This window comes from Podarcis melisellensis, assembly GCF_964234715.1.
Source record: "Podarcis melisellensis genome assembly, chromosome: 5".
NCBI lineage: Eukaryota > Metazoa > Chordata > Lepidosauria > Squamata > Lacertidae > Podarcis > Podarcis melisellensis.
Genome location: NC_138537.1, coordinates 54463452 through 54488643, shown reverse-complemented (window position 1 = coordinate 54488643; position 25192 = coordinate 54463452). Strand labels below are relative to the sequence as shown.

Here is a 25192-nt window from a genome sequence, read left to right as displayed (position 1 = left end):
TACAAGACTTTAGCTCAAAGCAAATCCTAAACTTGGAACCTGGTGGGTGTCAGGAATTCAGTCTGTTTACAAACAACAAACCTCTAGTCAAAGTAGAGAATGATTGGGAAACCAGTCAGATCACCAGGAAAGCAATTAGCAGCAATCAGCAAGCTTAGTTATGTGGTACTTCCTTCTCCTTCCATTTTGCGTCACCCCTTAACAGGAGCTAGGTCTGACATGTGGCAGGTATGTCTTCTGTTTCCCAAATGGTAAACATATAGTAAGCAGAACTATTTTTCTAACATTTCTTTATAAAGTACATGATCTTCGTAATCTAAAGTACAAGTCCACAGTTTACAAATATACTGTCAAACTTTTCAGAGGAATGGCCAGTTTCATGCCGGGGTTCTGTGAAAAGGACTATCCTGTGGGTTCTCTTGAGGTTTTACTGGACCAGAACCTTGGATCTGGTAGGAGTGACAAAAGTCTAATAGTGTGTTTCCCATGGAACGAATTGTTCGGCTGGATGAAAGAGCCCTCAAGGAGTGGAGGGGCACAATTGAATACAACCCTAAGAAGGTTTATCCACTTTACCAGAAACTGTTGAGATGCCCTTGTTTACCAACAAATATTGTCATTCTAGACAGTTATACAAATTGACAGAATGAAAACTTTATGTGGTATGTCATTTACAAAAAGGTATTCTTAACTAAATGCAGCACTGAACTACTAATATTGGATATTGCTTCAAGGAACTTGGCAGAAATTTCATAAAAATAGCTCGAGTTCTGAACATAAGACTCTTGGTAGGATTAATTTTTATTTGTATTTTGTGTTGTACTTCAGGTCCTCATCTAACCTGAATCCATCCATCTACATACATTCGTGACAATGTGTAAAATCTAGTAAAAAAGTAAAAAGACCAATGGAAGAATTAAGCATAATTTTTAAGCCCCCTCCTGTGCAACCAGTGGGTCTTTCAATAGTTTAATATGGCTGGATTGTGTCCAATACATTTTCCTGCTTCTGTATTTTCATGTAAAAGCAAAAATCAAGATAAAATCACAAGACTATTGAGACCCCCTTCATGCATCTTTCAAGTGATGCACATTCAATACAGATTCTTCTCGCCAACCGTCGAGGCCACAATCCCACCAACAAATAGCTGCACCTAAACTCATGGAAATGAATGAGTTTAAGCTTGCTTGACTTGGTGTTGGATTGAGTCCCAAGGTTTTAAGTGTTCACATTATTACATATGGAATTGGTCTTCTCAATTTATTTTTCAAAATGAATCCTGCGACAGTCATGACAACGACTGCCAAGACGACTGCGGCAACAATGTATGGTGCATGCGAATCATGAGGAGGGTCCGCATTTCCTTGCAGCTCTTGTTTTGCCTCTGCAAAATTAAAAAGAAAAGATGTGATGCATTATCTGCTTGAACTGTCGTGGAATTGCATCATTCTAGTTCCCCAGAAGACAATGGACCATTGACTTCCATAGCACTATTTTTTAATAAAAAAGTAAAAAATTGCACAGTAACTTTCCTGACCACACTATTGTTCTCCTCCACTGTGGAAGGACATGTGGATCCTGAATTGGCCTCCACAGCCACTTATGGACTCAGTGTTAAAGCTGTGTTCATGGAAGACAATCTTACTCGGCTCTGAGTGATTGCCAAAGAAGAAGCATGGATGACTGTTGGGAGCTGAACCCTATGAGTCCACTGTGGAGGGTAGATCATACGCTGGAGGGCACAGGGTACATATGGCACAGCTATGATCATGCTGCATCTGATGGACATTAAGAAGGCATGTAATGTAACAAGGTTAGGTGAGGAAGTACTATTAGATGAGGAGAGTGCTAAAATGCATTATAAGCATTTTTTAGGGCTTTGATACAGTGCTAGCCAGGATGATGGTAATAACGATGATTCCAGCTTATACCCTGCACCCCTATAGCTCTCCCTTTCTCAAAGCCACAGGAAACACTAATTGCTTTGCCTTAACCTCAACAACCTGAAACAGATCTAAAAGAGGGGTGGGATTTTCTGAAAATCTCAGTGACATGCTTATCCATATATATAATTTTCTAATTCCCATCTCACTCCTTAATCTCAATAAGCAGCATAATGCACAATATTATATGCATTGTTATATGTGTATGCACTCTAAGACGTCTCCTAAGGTAACTAGCGCATTAAGAGATGCACACAACTATGTGTACAACTGCATAAAATAGGTATGAATTGATATTGCAGAAATATAACACAGCATAAAACTTGATACTTTTGAATGCATTATACTATATATTAATTCATATATATGAGTTTTTCAATATAATTATGCATATAAATTTGGCTTTCAAAAAACAGTAACAAGTGATTCAGATATAAGTGGGTGCTTAATGCGGTGTTCAAATCAGGTTGGAACTGCCAAATTCTGTGCATAAATCCATTTAAAATACATTCCTCCTTATCCCTACTCTAGGATGGCATTGATTTGTATTTAAAAGGCATTAAAGAACTCTATGGGAAGCAAAATTACCAGAATTTCTATTCTTAATGCCATGCTTCTGTAGTTCAATTGGCCCAATGATAACATCCATTTTTTCCTCGTAGGAGCTTGTATCTCTCTTAGATCTAGGCAGATTCAGACAACCCTGAGAACATCGGGAAGAATAGTCATAGGCTCTGCAAACCACCAGTTTGCACTGCAGGTAAACCGATGGATATTTATACATGAAGCTAAAGGCTTTGAAGGAAAACCGAACAACATATTTGTTTGGGGAATAATAGGTCTGATATGTAGGATCATTAACACACCTGCACAAATAGAAAAAGAATAAAATTAGTTTACACTAATTAGTATTCAATTTGCATCATATAGTTAATGTGGAACAATGAAGAAATAGAAGTAGCACTTTGAACAGTTCTGAAATAAAGCATACAAGTGTCACTTGAACATAATATGAATAACATCAATATGCCTGATTACAAGGCCATGCCTGCCATGCTTAAATTGAAGTAGGTGTCAGTGATTTCTCACTCTGAATTAAAACTGCACAAAGCATGTTGACAGAAACATTCACCATAACTGGTAACTTTCCCCACACTTGTTCTTCATTAGTAAGCTAAGCAGAGAAGAAGCTCAAATATTTAAAATGTGAAATATGGCAACCCCATGAAAATACGTAAGTAAATGATCTGTTGAGGTGATATTGAATATATATGGTGAACTCACTTTTCTGTTCTTTACCATCCTTTTAATCTGCAAGGCTTTGCTTTCCCAAGGAAAGCAAAAACTTCTGTAATTGTAACCTTTATTATGTCAGTTGCGTAATAGCTCTTCAAAACAGGTGACCAGCTCTAAGTTTCACTTTCCTGAAAGTAACCATACGCAGCACATGCCAAATTATCTGAAAATATATTGAGTCAAAAGATACTAAAAGGAACAAGGAACATCTTGTTTCATGCAGAGGTACTATAATGAACTAATGCAAAAAATGTCACATGCATTAGAGTACTCTGAGTGTCTCATTTTAATCTCGAGGAAATTATTATAGTAATATAATTTAAATGTAGCTGTTTTAGAAGCTTGAAGGTGTCAAATCAAACCTGAGTGAGGGTTTGTGAATAATGCAAGCTTCAGTTAGTCAATAATTTGCTATAAAACTGTATCAGTATACTAGTTTAGTATCCTTTTGGAACGGCTGTCAATGGCACTGGTTTGCTGTGGTTCCAGTCCTACTTGAATGGATGTTTCCAGAGGGTGATGCTTGGGGAGTGATCTTCAGCCCTCTGGAGCAGGGTTCCTCAGAGTTCAATTTTATCCCCTATGCTGTTTAACCTCTACATGAAACTGCTAAGTGGGTTTGGAGTAGGTTGTTAGCAATGTGCTGATGACACACATCTCTTCTTCTCCTTTACATCTGCAGGTGAGACAGTGGATGTGCTGGAGCGTTGCCTTGCCCTGGTAACGGACTGTATGAGAACCAACAAACTGAAGCTCAATACAGATAAGACGGAGGTGCTGTTCATGGTCAGTTCACTAGACTAGGTGGATGGGATGTTGCCTGTTCTTCATAGCATTACACTCCCTCAGAAGGAATGGGTACACAACTTGGGGGTACTCCTGGAGCCTTTGCTGTTGCTTGAGGCTCAGGTGGCCTCAGTGGCACAGAGTGCCTTCCATCAGCTGCACTCCTATCTAGACAGGGACAGCCTAACTATTGTTTTCTCTGTTCTGTCAACCTCTAGGTTGGATTACTGCAATGCATTAAATGTGGAGCCATTGGAAGACCCGTCACTCAAGCTGGGCAGAGTGGAAGATAGTGGGAGGTGCGATATTGTTCTTTATTTTTGCTGTGCCAGCTGCAGACTGGTGTAGCAGAGAGGCCCAGATCAGACCCCTCTCCAATTGTTGGACCAGATTAGGATCCAGCAGCTCCACAACCTCCTGCCACCAGTCTGTCCTGTTTTGAGGACTTACATTGCTACCACAGGCAGGAACAACACCAGCAATAGGCTGTGAATACCATGTGCACATTAGGATAGCTCCCCTGCCTGTGGATCTCAGCAGTTCTGCATAGAGCAAGCATCCCCAAACTTGTCCCTCCAGATGTTTTGGGACTACAACTCCCATCATCCCTAGCTAACAGGATCAGTGGTCAGGGATGATGGGAATTGTAGTCCAAAAACATCTGGAGGGACAAGTTTGGGGGATGCCTGACAAAGAGGAAAGCCTCTGCTGCCTCCTAACTGCTCCATCTTCCCAGCAGAATGGATTATGAATTAGGATGCATGTCAACTTTAGAATGGTCCCAATGATGATTTGGCTGTTTCCCTACTTTGCAGCTTCTGGCTGGAGTGAGAACATGGTTAAAATGGCATGCCTAATGAGATCTAATATTTATACCACATATATGTTTAGAAATGAAAAGCAATAAAGATTAACACAGTTAATCAGACAAACAATATATAAGGTGAAAATCCTTACCCACTCTTGATGATATCATAAGTCAAAGTTGTAAAATCATTGTAGTTGGGTGATGCTTTACATGTATCCAGAAACAGCACCAGATTTGGGTCAGAGTTATGAAGAGTAACTTGCAGATATAATTCCTGATTCAGCTCAACTTCATAAGGTGAGTCATAGACGGCATATAAGAAGGAGTCGGAGGTATAAAATGTGATGTTGACTTCGTATTGTCCATACCGAGTTTCATTGATCTCTTCTACACCATCAGCGACATACATTGTTTCTATCCAAGTGTTTTTCAGCATCTTGCAGCTGACATGGAAGTGAAGATCCTTATCCCTTTTAATTATGTATCCTGAAGCAGCTGCCGTGATCAGGTTTGAATAAATAATGGTATCAGCATCTGCCTGTTTGAAACATCCGGGGGGGGGGGACAGCGGTTAACATACATTTCTGAGGTAAGGATGCTGCCATAGCACTGTAGAATTTGCTGCAGCCAGTCTTAATGCTACCTTTGCGCAAAGCAGCCCCACCACCAAGTTGCCTCTTCAAGATATAGGAATACTTGTCTAAGCCAATGGTATCACTGGGGACACTACTGAATTCTCTATACAAATATTATTTGTATCAACTGTTGTTCAGAACTAAGTTGTTTCAAAATGCCAACATAGTTATCCCACAGTGAGAGCTTGAAGTGTGTCTGCTAAGTCTTACTGCTCTGAACACACAGCTAACTCATATGCCATATTGCTGTTTTTACCTTGACCCATGCAACCCCCAGCACAGAACAAATTGGGGTTTCTGATGGTGCCCGAACATCCCATACTCATATTACATTTGCAGCAAGGGATCTTGTGATCTGGCTCCTTTCCATGCTGCCATTGTAACATGAATAGCCCAGGCTATTCAGATGCTAAAAATCAAACTAAAAATATTTTCTTATGTGACTATTTGTTGTACAAAGATCTAAGTGATGGACTCTGGGCTTTCAAATTTCAGCAGCCAAAAGTCAGTGCTCCCCACACCTCTCTCCTTCCGTTCTAAATTATTGTTGCAACCCTCTGCACAGCCTTCTTGGCTTGGAGCCCAGTGCAAATAAACCTGTTATGCTCCCCTAAATCCGTTTCTGTGGAATTGGGCTACATGTTTCAGTTTGTTAGCATTGCCCCAGTTGAACTCCTGAAGCCCTGCTTTTTCTAAACAAGAAAGAAAGAAAGAAAGAAAGAAAGAAAGAAAGAAAGAAAGAAAGAAAGAAAGAAAGAAAGAAAGAAAGAAAGAAAGGCATGCATATAGAAATCAAATATAAATCCCCATACGTCTCTTCTGGTCTGACAGCCATTGTACCGTATGTTGAAAATAACATAATACGGTGTGATAATAGGTGGGCAGGATGGGTCAATCAAGCGGACATCAAATGGAGAATAGCCTGCAGAGGTCAGGAAACTTCTACTTATTATAGCTTGCATATATTCTGGTCCACAAAGAAGAGCTAGCAAGGAGAGAAAGGATGTGGTATTAGTGCACTAAAATAAAACAAGACAATACATTATTATCCTTTTATGAAGGCAATGCCATCCATCTTTATTGCCCTGTACAGAGTAAGACAAAGTTCCCTGACCTATACGTCCTTACATTTTTCCTATTTGCCACTTTTATTATGTAGTTTCTATCATATGCTGAAGACACACCTCTTTTCCATGCCCTTTGGCATCTGAGAATTATATATTTTAGTGCCCACTTTATTCTTATGACTGTAACAAAACAGTTAAAACAGTTAAAACTAAAATTTTTAGAATGTGAGTAAGTGTATGCAGATTGTAATGTCATGGGGGGGAGGATCCTGAGGGGAGTCACAGTGATGTCATAATATCAATATTGTGACACACACACCCCACCATAAATGTTTTTGTGTACTTGGGCTTCTGTGGGCTGTGAGAAAAGCCTAGGCTTCCTTGGCAAATGAGCATGATCTCCCTTTTCTCATCCAAAAAGCTACCCATGTATTGCTCAGCAGTAGCAGATAGCTCGATAGGGCTCTGCTGATCACCTGACCTCCAGTCATCCCATCACTGCTACCTATTGGGAGTTAGAGAGGTATTGAAGTGGCAGCGAGGTCAGCATGATGCAAATGCACCAACAGGAGTAATAAGAATAAGAATAAGAATAATTTATTATTTATACCCCGCCCATCTGGCTGGGTTTCCCCAGCCACTCTGGGCAGCTTCCAACAAAATATTGAAATACAATAGTCTGTTAAACATTAAGAGCTTCCCTAAACTTCCAGGAGCACCGGAATGGCTCTGCCAGTGCATTTGCACTGTGCCAACCTCACTCACTCTGTACCCTAAACATATTTACTTTGAACTAATTCCCAATGTAATCAATACATTTTCTTTTTAAGTAAGAAAAGTAGCCTGGGGGTTGAAGTATTTGGTGTGTGGTTGTTCATTGTAAGCTATATAACAATGGCCTGAAGAGTGTTTCCAGTGGTGGACTCTGGTGGTGGGCCCACCCCCACCACCGCTTCTTGCCTTCCATTCTAAGTCATTGTTATGCCACCTCCTGTGGCAACCTCTCAAGTTGGTGCCCTATGCAGGTGAACTGGTCATGCTCCCCTAAATCTGCCTCTGGTGCTCCTGAAGCTAAGAAGAGTCTGACTTAAGCAGTGCCTAGGTACACATGTAAGCCAAGTGCAAGTTATGGATTCCAAACATAAAAAGATGGAGTTGGTTTTTTTAGTGACAGCAGGAAAAAACCAATACAATACCAAGAAAATTAGTGATTTTTTCAACTAAATTGAATGACAACAATCTGGCAAAAGAAAAATGTATTGCAAAATTGCACTTACTTGTATTATGATTTGCTTGGATGGTGTAATAGTTTGCAAAAAGCCCTCTGTTTGTGATACTATGATCACTATGAAATCTAACCGTCAACATGTTGAAGGTTGATGTAAAGGTTTGGTAATAGCCAGAGCAAATCTTCCCAAGCAAAGGAGAGTTATGGAGCGTTCCATCATAGATTTCGATATAATCACAGGGGCAGCTCTGTGTATTACATGATTCTAGTCTAGAAAGCAAACAAGAATGTGATTTTTACAGCAATGTTCACTGACCATGATGAATTAGTCTCTACACTTGCAATTCCTTTAAGCTACTATCACATAACAGACTTTATTTTGGTGTGTTAAGTTGCTCAGATACTAGACAAACGATAGGAGACAAAAGAAATAGAAAACCAAGCAGGATTTTATTTGTTAAGCCATGACACATCACAGTTCAGACGTGGAACACAACGCCCTTGAATATGTTAAGTAGGAAGAAAAGAGTGCATCTGAGTACATTTCATTTTCATTTTGAGACCTTGAATTATGGGCAATGTTAGAGCTTTACTTACTGAAGTGTTTGGAAAGTAAGTGATACACGAGAATTGCTTCCTACTTGGATTTCCCATACACAGTCGGCATTGTTTGGGTAGTTGGATGGAAAAAACGGACTTTGAAATGACCCAGATGAATGTGCGAGGAAACCACCGCAAGAATAATTTGTTGAGGGAGCTAAGAAATAAAACACAGAACACATTTTGTTACAGACATATGGGATATAAGTAGTTAAATTTTAGAAAATATTATAAACTTGCTATGATCAATTGCTTGTTACACCCAGAACCCAATGTTCCTTACTGAGAAAGCCACATGTTGCAATCAGGGTTGACTTTTATTTCAGCCCTGCTTAATATTCTGAAGTAGTTGCTTGGTTACTGCATCACTTTAACCCATAGTTAAGCTTAGCTATGGTTTATTAGTGAATGTGCAGTCACTTGTGCACGCTCCTAAAATCATGGCCACTTCACTCCTCCCCTGCTTCTGGTGCAGCTGCCCTGGTAGGAGCTAAGCCATGATCTACCTTAGTATTGGGTCCAAACCTGGACTCATGGTTTCCCACCCACCACCTCCTTCAAAACCATGAGTAGTAAGCCAGGAACAAAACTTACTTGCTGCTCATGGTTTGTTTGGAGAGAAACAAAGCACAAACCTGAGTTTAGGTTCAGCAGAGCATTTTATTGTGTATTCAGTCCTAGTGTTGAAGATGAAGATTTAGACATCCTATACTTTGACTTATCTAGCAGTGCCATCTTAAAGAGAGAAGGGTGGACTCTCTGAATGGCCACGTGGCCACTAGGATGCTCAATCCAGTGAAAGGGATACACCCAGTAATGGACAGCAGGATGGCTTAGTGCCACTCACTTGACCTCCACTTGTTTGTGGGTTGAGGACCCTAACCTGCGTAGTAATGAATAAGAGACCAAGACACAAGTATTTTAGGTTAGTGGGCTGAAAAAGGCCACAACTTTTATTGATTACAACATGTGAGCAGTATTGGCTTAGGCATTGGATCAAACAACCTGAATATGACCCCACCCATGCAGTAGGGGTCATTTGGAGGTTAACCACCAGTGGGAGGAGCCTGTTGATGCAAATACAACTGAAAGCTCCCCCTGATATCACCGGGGGTCATGCCATGGCCCTAGCCACCAGTAGGGCATCGGACAGGATCCACGACCACCAGATTCCTTTAACAGAATACCCAAAATGGGGCGGGGTAGGTGATGGCCACACCCCGCCCACCAACACACAACACATATTCCAATGCCTAACCGCCAAAACCGAAAAAGTTGTTATGATTTGCTATGAGGTAGGCGAAAAACCAAGAGCCTGGTGCCAATTTAGCCAAATGGATAAAAACTCCTACCAGGCCCCCTGGACCAACCAAAGTCCATAGCAAGGTCAAGAGCATAAACCTAGCCTAGAGGGCAGGTGGGTGATTTGACGTCTTCCAGGGGCAGAATGAGGCATGGAGGCGGCCGCGGCCACTTGAATGCGGCTAAACCCCGCCTCTGGGCCAACCCTATTGGCTGGCTCAACCCTATTGAGAGGCAGCTCAGCAGCTAGGAGATAACGCAGGGGGCTGAACACCCCCCCCCCCTGCCGATGCAGGAACGGTTCCCGCTCACTACACCTCCCCTCTGGGAGGAGGAGAGACTTTGTATCACTACTGCTTACTAGAAGGTGGAAGGGGAGAGGCAAGGTCAACACACTGCAAACTCACTGGCACGAAAACTGTACAGTGGTACCTCAGGTTAAGTACTTGATTTGTTCCGGAGGTCCATTCTTAACCTGAAACTGTTCTTAACCTGAGGTACCACTTTAGCTAATGTGGCCTTCCGCTGCTGCCGCGCTGCCGGAGCACGATTTCTGTTCTCATCCTGAAGCAAAGTTCTTAACCAGAAGCACTATTTCTGGCTTAGAGGAGTGTGTAACCTGAAGCGTATGTAACCTGAAGCATATGTAACCCGAGGTACCACTGTATTGGATTTGCATCAACCTTGCCACTACCTCATTCCTTCTCCTCTAACATCCCAGTAAGCAGCACCAACACAACCAGCTGGTGGTAAGTTGAGCAGTACTTGTCCACCCCACTGTCTGTTGCTGGTGACATCCACATGCGCAAAGGAATATTATTGCAGAAATGTCCGCCTCTGCGCAAAGGAAATGGGGAGATCTTTTGTACATGACCTTGTATCAGGTATTAAAATTTGTGGCTACTAGGTTTTATTCTCTCCCTGTATATGTTTCATTTTCTGTTTCAAATTCACTGTTATGTTAGCCTTGTAGCTAAGAAACCCTGAAAGAGAGGCTGAGTTAATTCATTTTTACTCCTCCTCAAAGCAATAGACAACAGCCCCCGTACCACATGACTTTATATATCCGTTTTGAAAGTGAACAGCATGAGAATATTCTGCAAGTCCCGTTTTGTTAGACCAGGCACAGGCAAACTTGGCCCTCCAGGTGTTTTGGGACTACAACTCCCATCATCCCTGACCACTGGTCCTGTTAGCTAGGAATCATGGGTGTTGTAGTCCCAAAACATCTGGAGGGCCGAGTTTGCCTATGCCTGTGTTAGACCATGTGATAATGAAGATACCGCTAATGAAGCTGAAGTAAAAGTGATAATAAAAAGGCAATGTAAAAAAATAATAATGAAGTAAAGAAATCTAGAGCTTACTTGTCCTTGGCCACCATGGAGGAGTTGGTCTCTCTGAAGATCAAGAGGGAAGAGGAGAGAGAGAGAGAACAATTTAAACAAGTGACTCAAGCTTTTGACTTTCAGGCATCTCTTGTTTTGTGCCAACAGGCCTTTGCAGCTGTTTGGTTTTACATTGATCTGTAAGTTTAATGATTATTTGCATTTTTGGTATTTTTTGAAAAATACGTTTTAACAGTGAACGCCACCTTGATATGGTAGTACAGGAATACTTTTATAACTATAAATAAATACATAAAGTAAGTCCCACAAAAATAGCCAAGGCTGAGTTACATTTATGCTCCTCATGTTAATACTCCTTGATCTTGTGGGTACATTTTGCAGCTTTAAAAATTAATTTGAAATGCAGCTTACAAAACACAAGAAGAAGCCTGAACTTATTGCTCCATCTCCTGTATTTGTTTAAAGTGACCAGATATAAACCTCTTCAAGCTTTTGCAAATAGGAAGAATGTTTACCTTCAACGTCATTCTTTCCATTATTGGAAGCAGTGGCAGGATCTGCCTAAAGTACCTCATTCATAAGGATTAGAATCCATTGCCATTGAAAGACCTGTTCTATTAAGAAATGTCTAAATATTTTCTCCCCCACTGCCAATGCCATTAAGAATGTGGAGACTAATGGGTCTAAGTTCCAGAAAGGCAAATATAAATTAGCTATAAGGAAATCAGTACAATGCTCGGTCTAAGGTTGGACAATGGAATGAAATGTATAGAAAATGGAAAGGAAATGCAGAATTTGAACAGGGATCTCCCTGCCTCACATTACCAAGCAGCTCATAACACTGTATAAATGATACACTTCATGACACCATTCATCAAAACTGTCAAACAGTTCTAACTACTTTCTGGTGTCTACCTGCATCTTTATGTGCTGTGAAAGAGAGATTGTAAATTAATTATTATTAGCAGCTCATGTGAGAAAAGGCAGAAGAAGCATTTTCCACACCTGCTAATTTAGCAGATGTATATTTTGCCTATAGAAGAAAAATGCTTTTCCCTTTGGCTGTCTAGATATGGCATATAGGCTTTATGCTGCCTCCTCCTCCGATATATCATCTCATTCTATCATACTACATATGTGAATTCAATCATTGTGAATTAATTCATTCCATCAGCATGCATTTCAAATGATGAATAAACAGTAGTTTCTGGGGGGGGGACCTGCTTTTTAAATACATGATGGCTACACATCACCACAGACTCTGCCTAAGAATTATTATTTTAAAAGAAAGGAAAATGCCTTTCCTATGCTGGATCTCAGTGCTCAGATAAGGGTGGGGAGGTAGGGGGCACCTTTGAAATTGACAAGCCCCACCCCCTGACCATCAAATCCCACTTCCCATCAAGGAGTAGCCATGGTGGTCAGACACAGAAGCTAAGGAGAGCAATTCCCCTCTGCCCATGCCCTCCTCTGAAAGTTTTGTAAGTACTTGTTTGATTTTGTGCCAGGTGAATTGAGGACACCTCTTCAGTCAACTAAAGATTTTTAAATATTTTAATACACTAAAAAGAAATCAGCCCTGAGTGTTCACTGGAAGGACAGATTGTGAAGCTGAGGCTCCAATACTTTGGCCACCTCATGAGAAGAGAAGACTCCCTGGAATAGACCCTGATGTTGGGAAAGATTGAGGGCACAAGAAGAAGGGGGTGACAGAGGACAAGGTGGTTGGACAGTGTTCTCGGAGCTACGAACATGAGTTTGACCAAACTGTGGGAGGCAGTGGAAGACAGGAGTACCTGGTGTGCTCTGGTCCATGGGGTCACGAAGAGTCGGACACAACTAAACGACTAAACAACAACACTGCTACCTTTTCCCTTAATCTTGTAATATTGCTGCAGTTATTCACTACTAGGAAATTTTTGCTGCAGTTATTCACTACTAGGAAATTTTTATTAAATGAATCATTTACCTGTTGTAAGGTGACCACCTGAAAAATAAAAAGGTAGAGAGACCTTAGAATGTTTCCCAAATGTGTTAATGATTTGATCAGTATAATTATTTGCGATATCAGTATTCATTGGAACAAATGTATAATTAAATATCTTTCTGATCAGTGGTCATTGGGTAAAGGAAAAGAAGAGAGCTAAATCAAGTCGCTTCTCCTCTGCCTGCCAACAGCTCAACAAGAATTCACCTTTTAAAAACAAACCAAGAAACAAAATCGAGTTACGTGCCTACAATTATTGGATTAGGCAAGAGATGTGGCATGAAATTCTCCGTTCAGCTAGGGATGGCAGACAGGGAAGCATTTCCTCACTGGAAGAGGAGACAGTTAACCCCATGAGCCCCAGGAATAAATGAATGGGAAAGGTATTAGACAGAAAACAAAACCAGAAACGTAAGGGTCATAGTTTCAGGATATTCTGCAGAAGCCGGAAGCATTCCCCAGAAGAGTCAATTGAATTGTAAGACTAGGACGCTCAGCTAATTGTGTTGCAATAAATCTTCAAGCTAATTACAACTTGCGTGCTGTGTTATCAAGACAGCACCCTGGGCTCCTGACATATACTTCCAGTTCCTTGGAAGTGGTAAATGAGAGTTATATTCTCTTTTAAAGACTCAGTAATTCATTGGAAATAGTAGACCAGAATTACATCAAAAGTCAGAATAGTGTTTCATTAAAGATTGCAGATCATAGTTTGCAGCTATTTTTCCTGCTGTAGAAGCCCAGTACTTTTGTTTTCATTGATAGCACCTTCGGAGATCAACAGTTTGGCTTCCTCCTGAATAATCAATGTTACTATTAGTTATAGTTAGGGAAGACTGAATTATTGGAGAATCCATTTTTTTTTAAAGTGTATATACTGTCTAACCTAGATGCTCAAACTGATTAAAATATGCTAACATAAAACAATATCTATGACAAAATCAGACGTCACCTGAACAGATGACACCAGCATCCTCATTGTGACGACAGTTGTGGGACCCCCAGCCTCTGTTAGAGCATTCCCAAAGGTGGCGTTCATTTCCATTACAATAAACATCATCCAGAAGAATGGGTCCAGAGCCTTCACCGAAATATGCCGCTACTGGGGCTGACACAGCCTGTCCACATCCAAGTTGCCTGCACACCACACCTGCGTCCACCAGGTTCCACGAATCATCGCAAACAGTTCCCCACATTCCATTGTAAGAACCAATTTCGACACGGCCCTCGCAGCCATGACGTCCATTCACCAGTCGGAGATCTGGGATAGGTACACCAGAAGCATGTGAATTGTTCATGAGCATTCACAGTCATTTTTGGTAACAGATACTGCAGAATTCGAGTCTCAGCAAGAGCCTGCTAAAGTCTGGGATTTATAAAATTCCCTAATACAGTCAAACCTCAGTTCCCAAACGGCTCCATGCTGAAAACCCAGAAGTAAATGCTCCAGTTTTTGAACATTTTTCAGAGGCCGAACATCCGATGCGGCTTCTGCTTGAGTGCAGGAAGCTCTTGCAACCAATCAGAAGCCGCACCTCAGTTGTTGAACATTTCAGAAGCTGAACAGGCTTCCGGAATGGATTGTGTTCAACAACGGAGGTTTGACTGTATGTCTAGTATTTTCTGTACATTTTCTTTTTTTTATAATCATATTTTATTAATTTTCCATACAAACATATAATCATTCCAAATTACAGTTTCCATTAAACTTTTCAGTTTTTGACTTCCTTCGGCTTTCCTGCCAATCATTCGTATTTAATTTCTTTAAATACACATTTCCAAATTTTTATATTGCCTTTATGTCTTTCCCCTTCTTTTGTTTTACTTTTTTACAATATTACTTAATTTTTTCACAGAGCTTCTCTAAATGCCACTAACGTTATTTCCTTGTCACTTAAACATTCCCAATAATTTGTTAATTTTCCCCAGTCCTCGATGAATTTTTGATCTCGTTGATATCTGATCTTCCCAGTCAGTTCTGCATAGTCCATCAGCTTCGTTCTCCATTCCTCCAGCATTGGTAGTTGCTCTTGTTTCCATTTCTGTACATTTTCACCTCTTTCAAGTCATTCACCACAACTGGAAAGAAGGTACTGGAGAATGAATGTGCTAAAGGGCTATGAAAAATACATGTTGGGTGGGTGTCGTGAATGAGTTCTGCTTCACTAACTGACACCAGCCTTTCAAAGAAAATTTGCCAGCATTTTGAAAGAAAAAGCAGGAAAAAATGATATAGTTAGGAAAATAGCTGAATAAGAAGCTGTAAGGGTTGGAGGAATTCCAGTGAAGTAAAGGCAGGTTGCACAACAGCAGTGGTGTGGTATGGAAGCAAGAAGAGACACACGCAGAGAGGTAGAGGGAAAGTAGCGGTTTTAAATAACGGTAGAAGTTCTGCTATTAGAAGTTCTTCAGCTTAATAGTGGCACCAGAGGGGGCAGAATTTCCATCAGAATTGTGGGAGGATGAGGCAGCAGTATCTGTGCACACTGACGGGGAGCAGAGCATGGAGGGTGATGTGAGGAAGACACACCAGGGCAGGCATGCACCCTTCCAATCAGCCTAATTGGTCTGATTGGAAAGGCACATGCCTGATGCATCCTCCTGATGCCCTGCCACAATGGCAAAGCAGCATGGGACTGGTAGGGTGGTATGAGGAACAAAATGCACCCTGGGAAAAACTGTGCCCAGGGCAATGGCAACGCTTGCTACGCCTCTGGGGTGAGCAAAGATGTATAATTTTTCACTACATGCATTCCCCCATGTGCTGCTCAGCTGGTTAAAAGGAGGCTGGACTTCAGGGGGGAAAGAGCTCCTTTGGAAGAATGGTGGGATATATATTTAATAAAGAGTAATAATAAATCATGTTTATCTGAAGCCCCCTCTTCAGCTGAGTGTTTAGCTGAGCAGTGGGGGGGGTGTATGTTGTGTGCATAGAAGATTAGGTAGTGGGTCAGAAGAGAGCAGATTACATGCTTCTGAACAAGAGACAGAGGAAAAAATGGGACAATGCATACTGACTGAAAAATGTGCATGTAGCTCAAATCAAGTGCAAACTACCATTGAGATATGTAGATGACCAGAGAATGTACAAAATTGAGCCAAGATTTGCACATTCTCAAAGTCTTGTTGGGGGTTGTGTATATTGATCAGGAAATCTGCATAATCCCCTCCTCTTGGAAGGATTTTGTGTACATTCAGCATGGGGCCTGATGAATGTACACAATAACAAACTATTACTCCATTTAGTAATTCAACTTGAGTTCAATTTAATACACACACACACACACTCACCGTATCCCGCATAAACAGAAGAGTAGTTAGCAATAAAACCACGATTTGTTACGCTACTGTCACTGCGAAACACCACGGTGAGAACATTTGATGTAGAAAAAAATGTTCGTTGGGTGCCATTACAAAATCTTCCTAGGGAACGTGAGTAGAGATATCCATCATAGATCTCAATATAATCAAAGGGGCATTCTGCCCTGGAATAAAAACAAGAAACCTGCATGAACATACAGCTCAACAGATAAACTTAGTATATCAATTAACTATGGCAGAGATTCAGTATGCCACCGAACCATACAAGATCAATTCAGTGTCTTCAGACTGAGGACTCTCCTCTGACAGCTCCTTGAATACGGGGCTGACCTCTGTAAAGTAGGGCACATGAATACTCAACAGATATGTTCATCGTCATCCAGCAGATGTCAAAGCGATAAACAACCTGACATTCAGAAGACATCTTAAGGCAGCCCTGTTCAGGGAAGTTTTTAACGTGTGATTTTGCTGTATTTTTGGTTTTTATGGAAGCTGCCCAGAGTGACTAGGGAGGCCCAGCCAGATGGGCAGGGTATAAATAATAAATTATTATTATTAACGTCATGCTTCCCAATTATAATAGTAAACATATATGATGAAGTGAGCACAGGAAAGTCCACATTTAAATGAGCTGCAGTTTTATAGCACTATTTCGTTCTCCTCGTACTTACTCAATACTTGCAATTCTGAGGTTTATACGTGAGCCATTCCAAGTATTTATTGTCCATATACAGTTTGCATTGTTCGGATAAAGTGCTGGATAAAAGGGACTACTGAATGATCCTGATCCATATGGAAGGTAAGAACCACAACTATAATTTCCTGTGAAATAAAAGACAATGTAATCAAATGTGTGAAGGTATCTATGCTACACACATAATAATCAAACTGCCCCTGCCTGCCCTGAACCCATTTGTAAATGATATCGGTTTCTCTCTTTTACAGAGGCATGGAAACCTTGTTACCTCTGCAGCTGTAGACAAACCACTCTTTTAAAGCACATTTAAAGCATCCCCCAAGAATCATATGAACTATCATTTCTCTCCCTCAAAGCTATAATTCCTAGCAAACTTAACAAACTACAGTTCCCAGGGTTATTTAAAGGGATCATATGTGGCTTTTCTGTGATAGAACGTCCCTTGAGAATGATACGATGTCACAATGTAGTGGCACTCTCAGGGACATTATTTGGGCAAAAAGATTGCTGTCTCCACAGACTGACCATAGAAACAGTGATCTTTCCCCCCAAGAATTCTCCCAGGAATGATGCTGTTCTGTCCAAAGCAATGCAATCAGAATGTTCAGAGAACCCAAGTCACTACTTTAAGTAGCAGAAAGACTTCCCTCCTGCTAAAAGCCACTTTGTAATAAGGTAAAAGAACCACACAGAGACATATATGAGCACGCACACACACACACACGAAAAATATTAGAACTGATTGAGATATCAGAAGGTGTTCATATTTCTAAGAAATCACCTTTGTCCATCCATCAGCCTATTTTTTTTAAAAAAATTGAACTCATAGCTTGATGCATCTCAGATGTGTAAAACAACAGATTTAGGGGCGGGGGGAATTATTGTGTTGAGATTTGGGCTTTTGAAAGGCTTGAGGAGAAAAGACATAACTGATTGACAGAGCTCAATACAGTGGTACCTAGGTTTACCAACTTAATCTGTTCTGGAAGTCTGTTCTTAAACCGAAACCGTTCTTAAACCGAGGAGCGCTTTCCCTAATAAGGCCTCCCACTGCTGGTGCCCTTCCACTGTTCGGCTTCTGGTAAAGTTCGCAAACCGGGACACTACTTTCGGTTTTGTGGAGTTCGTAAACCGAATCGTTCATAAACAGGACTGTTCTTAAACTGAGGTACCACTGTAATGCCTTTCCATATTTTTTTGCTAAACTGACTTAGCAACCTCAAGAGGGCACTCCAAGCCAGAGCATGCAGAGCTCCAGATGTTGCTGCACTACAGGTCCTATCAGCCCCAGCCAGCATGCAAATGGCCAGGAGTGTTGGGAGTCACAGTCCAATAACATCTGGAATATCAAAAGTTCCCCATCTCAAATTTAAGAGTTCATGGTTGCATATGTTTGAATGATAGATACAACATCTGAATCTCCGAAACAACAATATGGACCCCTTTTTTAGATTGAGCTGGTGAATAAATCTCTGGTTTATTTGGAATTGTAGCAGATTTATTTATGTTTTAAATGAAAATGAAAAATTAATTACTGGCTATTACTTTTTCTGTTGTGGAACCTTATACATGGGGGTGCCTTATACGTGGAAAAATACAGTATCTTTTCAAAATGAGAGCAAGAGCATCAAGTGATACGGACAACCATCCTAATTGTGATCCAGGATCACCATTCAGCATGCTGGAGAACTGCACTGACAGTTCTCCATGACATAGTGCTGTAAACAGTGATTTTCAACTCTAACAAATATGAAAGCTCAGGAAAGAGAAAGGTTTCTATATATTGGTGAGGAGACTAGACTCTCTGGATTTCTGAAGATCATATTATAAAGTTGCTTTGTTCTCCTAGCAATGCTAGGAGTTGTTTCTTTTTGTTTTCCAATGTATTTCTTATTAATAAAAAAAATTGTGTGGCCCGAGCAAATTTTTATTCTGAAAGTTGTGGTGTAGAGAATTTTTTTTGAGAATTACTGAGGTAACATTTAGAAAGAGACAGAAAGAGCATAATTTGCACTTACTGCAAATTGCCTTCTGCTGGAGTATAAAGTTTATGATATCCGTTTGCAAACACAGCATATAAGTTAAAGATATCTTTTTCTAATACTAATATGTACATTTAATAATATTCAGCAGAGAGAGAAAGAGGGAGGGAGTTGTTGAGAACAGAGAAACTGGTTGGGGAAGGCAAATATCAGAAAAAAACAGATTGGGGGGATAGAGTTCAGGAGAATGATATATACAATATAGCAAAACAGTCAGAAGGGTTGTGTTTTCCAGACTTCTGCAGTTGCATAACTTCTGCTGCTGGCTATGGCAATGCTTCACACTCCTCCCTACCATTACTGAAAACAGTGTTTGGACTACATTGCCTGCCTGGAGAATTTAAAAGCACACTGGGGGAATTTTGGTGATTGGATCACTCTGGTGAAAGGGCACTTTGCACAAAGACACACCAAAATGAACACTGTGCAGACAGTAAAAAAAGGTAGGTAAAAGGCAAAGGAACCCTGGACGGTTAAGTCCAGTCAAAGGTGACTTTGGGATAGTGGTGCTCATTTCCACTTTCAGGCCGAGGGAGCCGGTGTTTGTCCACAGACAGCCTTCTGGGTCATGTGGCCATCATGACTAAGCCGCTTCTGGCACAACGGAACACCATGACAGAAACCAGAGCGCACTGTTTACCTTCCTGCCACAGCGATATCTATTTATCTACTTGCACTGGTGTGCTTTCGAACTGCTAGGTTGAGAGGAGCTGGGACCGAGCAATGGGAGCTCACTTCATCACGGGGATTTGAACCACCAACCTTCTGATCGGCAAGCCCAAGAGGCTTGGTGGTTTAGACCACAGCACCACCTGAGTAAAAAAGGTAAATGTAAAGGACCCCTAGATGGTAACGTCCAGTCAAAGGCAACTATGGAGTTGTGGCACTCATCTCGCTTTTCAGACAGCTTTCCGGGTCATGTGACCAGCATGACTAAACCACTCTACCCATGTAAAGGCAATAGAAAACATACCCAGCTTAGTGGGTAATCCCTAGATACTCCATTCCCACTCACCAAACACTCAGGTCTCTCTCCCTCCCCCCCCCCCCGTAATGATATCTCAGTCTGGGCAAGAAACAAGTCATATAATAACTGTTTCCAGTTCTTTTCCACATAAGGAGCCGGAGTGAAACTAGGCTTTATTTCATCCAGATCAAAGACCCAGTTTGGCACACACACCCCATGCGCATTTACACACACACATGCATGTGCGCACACACACAGCCTCAATGACAGCCCTCCGGAGGCTTCACACAGGGCAAAAAACCTGGCTAGTCCCCCCTAGTCATGGCTCTATAAGGGGTGTGTATATTGGTAAGTATTGTCTTCCTGATTGCATTAACTATCATCAACATTATCTATGGTACTGCAACAAAGACATTAGAGGAACCATTAATTGGGGGGGGGGTTCAGACATGATGATTGAAAGAGCATTAAGCTTGCAACTGTCTCTTGCTTTCAATTGTAACTACTCAGCATTTGGCACAGAAATGATCTTTCACAGAGGGTGTCCATTACGGATTACTGTCCCCTCTATCTCTTCAAAGACAACCAAGCAATAATCCAGCAAATGCACAGGCTAAGATATGCCAACTCCCATTGCAAGGTAGATGACAAGTAAGACTTGCTGCTTGACCAGCGGTGGCCAGTGAGAATCCAGCTTTTCCACTGTAGGGTTGCCCAAAATTCCCTCCCCCATGCATCTGCACCTTGCAAGAGGGCATAGCAGACTGAACTACAACAGTGCTCACTTTTCAGATGCAACAAGAGGGAGAGTTGTGTCTGTTATGAGATCTTGCACAAGATGGAAACTTGGCAGCCCCCGTCTTTATAAAGCTGTCAGAATTCCCACCACTTTGGAGGCTATACACAAAGCTGTTACTCCAGTTGTGATAGTTAGCAGAAACCCTCACCTCTCTGTTACTCACCTCAGCTGCTTCAAGAGTCATACACATTGGCAGAGAAGCTGGGATTTTCCACCCCGCATGGCTTGAGCCTTGCCATCAGAGAACTGGAGAGGACAATAAGGTGGCCTCAACAGCTCACAACTGTCCTACTTCTCCTCATTACTGCTAGTATGATAATAAATCAAGCATTGGAAGTGCAGGAATGAACAGTGGAATGTATTATACAGAAATAACCAGAACGTGCCGACAAACAAATGAGCATGCAGCCAGAAGTTATGTGGGATAGGGTTGCCATATTTCAAAAAGTAAAATTCCTGACACACACTCCCCCCCACAAAGTTGTTGAAGACCCTAAAATTGTTGAACTTTTTTTTTTTAGGAAACCACCAAAATTATTGAGCTTCTTTTGGGAACAGAAACATTTTTCCAATTCAGTAAAATTCCCCCCAGACGCCATTTTTAAACCCCCAAACCAGGATATGTCAGGAATTTTCCTGACGTATAGCAAGCCTTGGTGGGATGAAAGGATTGGGCAAAATTACATGAATCTCGACATATGTGAGAGCCAAACACTTTCCTAAATGAAATTATAGGTTCATGCTCCACATCCTCTGACTGGTTAGGCCAATGCGCTGTGTGATATGAGGCCATGTGATGCGATTCCTGTATCTACTGGGATCCACATCCATTGTTTGAATCTGGGATTTCATGTGTGCTATATCTGTGCTGTTGTACAGGGCTTTAGCAACATATGATATTCTCTAAGGGCAAGATTATGTGGCTGGATATTATGGACTTGAAAGAAAGGCTGGGGGCACGCTGATGGATTCCAAATTTGGAACAATTATGTACAATTAATTCGAACCGGCATTATGAACAGGATAAATTCCAAAGCAAGCAGTTCTGCACTTCAGCAACATAGGCAATTGATTCAAATAGGACTTAAGCTTGTTGCATTTCAGAAGGAAGAGGAGGCATGCCATGCATGATTCAATTATCCTGCTTTTGTGCTACATGCAAGAAACAAGATCAGAAAATACCTGCACAGGTGACACTTGCATCTTCACTGTGGCCACAGTTATGAACATGCCACCCTAGGCTACGGCAGTCCCACAGGTTAGACTCGTTTCCTCTACAGTTCACATCATCAAGGAGAATAGGTCCCGAGCCTTGGCCAAAATAGGCTTTTCTTGGGGCTGAAATGGCTTCTCCACATCCAAGCTGCCAGCACACAACCTGGGCATCGGCTATGTCCCAGTAATCACCACAAACTGTTCCCCATTCTCCTTTGTAATAGAGTTCAACGCGTCCCTCACAGCTGTATGATCCATTCACCAGTCTTAAGGACACGTCTTCGAAAGACAACAGGAAACAACTTGGTAAAGAGCAGCCTGTTTCCTGTTTCTTAAACAGCAGCCAGTTTACATACCTATAGATACCTCTCTATGGCTGTGTTCATACCTTACATTTAAAGCATGTGGTTTCTCTCAGAGAATCCTGAGAATGTAGTTTACTCCTTACAGAGCTCCTAGGATTCTTTGGTGCAAAACATGTGCTTTTAATGTACCATGTGCCTATAAATAAATATATGTAGCCACATGAGAGAACTTGTCTCTTCCAGAGTTTTATACATAATATATTCAATAACATGTGGGTGTACAACAGTTTATTTCTATACAAGATAAAGCATAGTAACAAGATTTGCAATATATATTGTACAACATTTGGAACAAACTTGATCTCTGGTAACTCTGGAAGAAGACAGCATATGCAAATGAGAATTAGTGGCTAAGTTCAAAATGGGGGGGGGAATTAAATTTTTGGTCAATGTATTGCTCTTTGGCAATTGAAAGTTCTTCAGATAAAGTACTTAAATGAACAAACAAAAGCAGAAGCAGCCACTAATAAATGTTGTACAAAATCTGGACTGAGACTCAAGTAATTTATATACACAGAAGACATGAGAGAGAACTGTGTATCTTGCCACAAGTTTGTTTCTACCTTTCTCTGCAGAAGAGTCAACTGCCAAATAGATAAACCATTGAGTAGTTTAAATTGCTTCTTCCCTGTTTAACCATGGGAGAGAGAAAATTAAATAATGGAGTTCCCATGCACACATCAATATTTTTTAGGATGGCCCTGAATTACATTTGGGATACAACAATGCAAGCATAGCCTATTTAATTCAGTTGCAGGTATGGACTTGAAAAATTGCACTAAAGTAAAGCAGCATGGTCCTGAATTATGTTCTCTTTGGTGAGATCTTACCTTGTGGAATAGAAAAATAAATAGCCAAAAATCCAGTGCTTTGAGAACTAGTGTCACTTGAAAACACAACAGACAATGTATTTGACTTAGAAATATATGATTGGTGCTCCCAAATGCAAATTCTTCCTAGCAAAGGAGCTACATACGCTGGCCCATCATAGATTTCAACATAATCATAAGAGCAGTGATTACGTGGCTCCAGTCTGTGGATATAAAGTTAGAAACCACTGAGTAGGGTGATATTTCGCTTGAAACTATAAAACACAAAAAGTTAAAATCCACACGAAATTGGGACTTGTAGACCCAGGTCAGCAAATTTTGGCACACTATTTGTTATGTATTCACACTTATGGAGTGAGCCTTTTTTAAAGGTCTGAGCCAAGTCTTTAGAATACAAGTAAATGATTTAATATTGGGTCCACACACAACTTGGCAAGCTCAGAAATGGCATATAGATTATTGTTAACATGCAAAGCCAATTTGACCACAAACAGAAAGGCAGGCATGCAGACAAAATCATTTTTAAAGATCACACAGGGCAACACAATCCTAAAAATACTGCCACTTACTTAAGATACTCAAAGATGAGATTTATGTAGGAATAACCTTCAGCATGGATTTCCCAAACACAGTGTGCATTATTTGGGTATACAACAGGATAATTTGGACTAGTGATTTTCCCAGATGGCTCATAGAGATGACCACCACAAACAGAGGCCACTAAGAGTGCAACAAAAAAGTGAAATCATATTTCTGAACAGACTGCCATATAGTTACAGATGCTTCTCACTGGGTTTGGGTTATGTCCAACTAAGACATAGAACTCAAAACAGAACAACTGGGCCATACTCATAAATCAATGAATTTAGTTTTAACTACCTTTAGTCCATTGATTTCAGTGGGTCTACCAATAGTGGTCAGCAGGGTGGAGTGGCCTGGCTTTCCTGACTTCCTGTCAGGAATCATTGATTCACATCACTGTGGTTTACTGGAAGGAGTGAGGCCACGGCAAAGTTGATGAAGAGCAAACACAACGGCAGTAGTGCTGGATTAGATCTGCCACTGTGCTTGCACCTCATCCATCCCACTGCCATCTCACCACTCCTGGTAAGCCATAGTGACAAGGGGTCAAGTGAACACGGCTAACCCGTCAACAACTACTGGGGTCTACTCTCAGAATGAGTTATTAGATACATTTCAATGACTTTTAAAAGTCACATTGAAGGAACAGAAGCAAAGTTCTCTTACAAATAAATGAGCTAATTGAGCCAGAAGAACTAAGATATTGCTTTTTATCACATTTATTTCAAAAGATATAAATGAACTCCCAGCCTTCAGATAGCTTACTCATGAAAAGTTCTACCCACACCAGTGGGTCAACTCTGTTATAGATTTGAGGATTGCCACAGTAAGCCCTACTGAAGATCTGTTCAAAGTGAGAGGACTGCTAGACCAATCTGGTGGGACCAACGATGCCAGCAACCACTAACATCAATGAAATGTTAGCATAATAAAGATTTCTACAACCCACCCAACCAAAATAATGGTACTACTACCATTAATATAGTATAACACCAACATACATTTCTCTAGCCTCCAGGGCAACACCACTGACACCCAATCAAGCAGAGGAGTAAGCAGATTGTGACGTGCCCCTTTGCCTACCCTCAACATGGCAAAAGTCCCCTTTGCCATTCTACCTGCAACAGTACACGACCTGGTTAATACAAATATACCACAGTACCTTTGTTTGTTTTACCTACTTACAGGCCAATCCCAACCCCCTGATCCACTGACGGGAGAGAGTTAGGATGGAGTGGAGATGCCTTCCCATTAGTTGAGAAGAACTCTGCCAGCCAAGGAACAGGTAGAGATGCCACCTGTGGTTCTTTCAGCTACAGAGGTTCTTTCATGCCACCTGTGGTTCTTTCAGCTCCAGAGGTAGGCTGGAGGTGGTC

The 25192-nt window shown here is 41.2% G+C and overlaps 1 protein-coding gene across 1 annotated transcript; it reads right to left on the bottom strand.

The window, feature by feature from the left end:
* Positions 1-513: 513 nt before the first annotated feature.
* LOC309370636 (scavenger receptor cysteine-rich domain-containing protein DMBT1-like) lies at positions 514-24929 on the bottom strand (the record flags this gene model as incomplete). Its single annotated transcript, XM_081912549.1, has 15 exons — positions 514-1384; positions 2532-2809; positions 4983-5371; positions 6281-6453; positions 7813-8033; positions 8361-8520; positions 11030-11062; positions 12981-12998; positions 13951-14259; positions 16290-16483; positions 16991-17141; positions 22007-22318; positions 23235-23437; positions 23804-23954; positions 24818-24929. 15 exons carry the CDS (start codon positions 24927-24929, stop codon positions 1227-1229), a joined length of 2862 nt encoding a protein of 953 aa, XP_081768675.1. The 3' UTR covers positions 514-1226.
* Between the last annotated feature and the right edge of the window lie 263 nt (positions 24930-25192).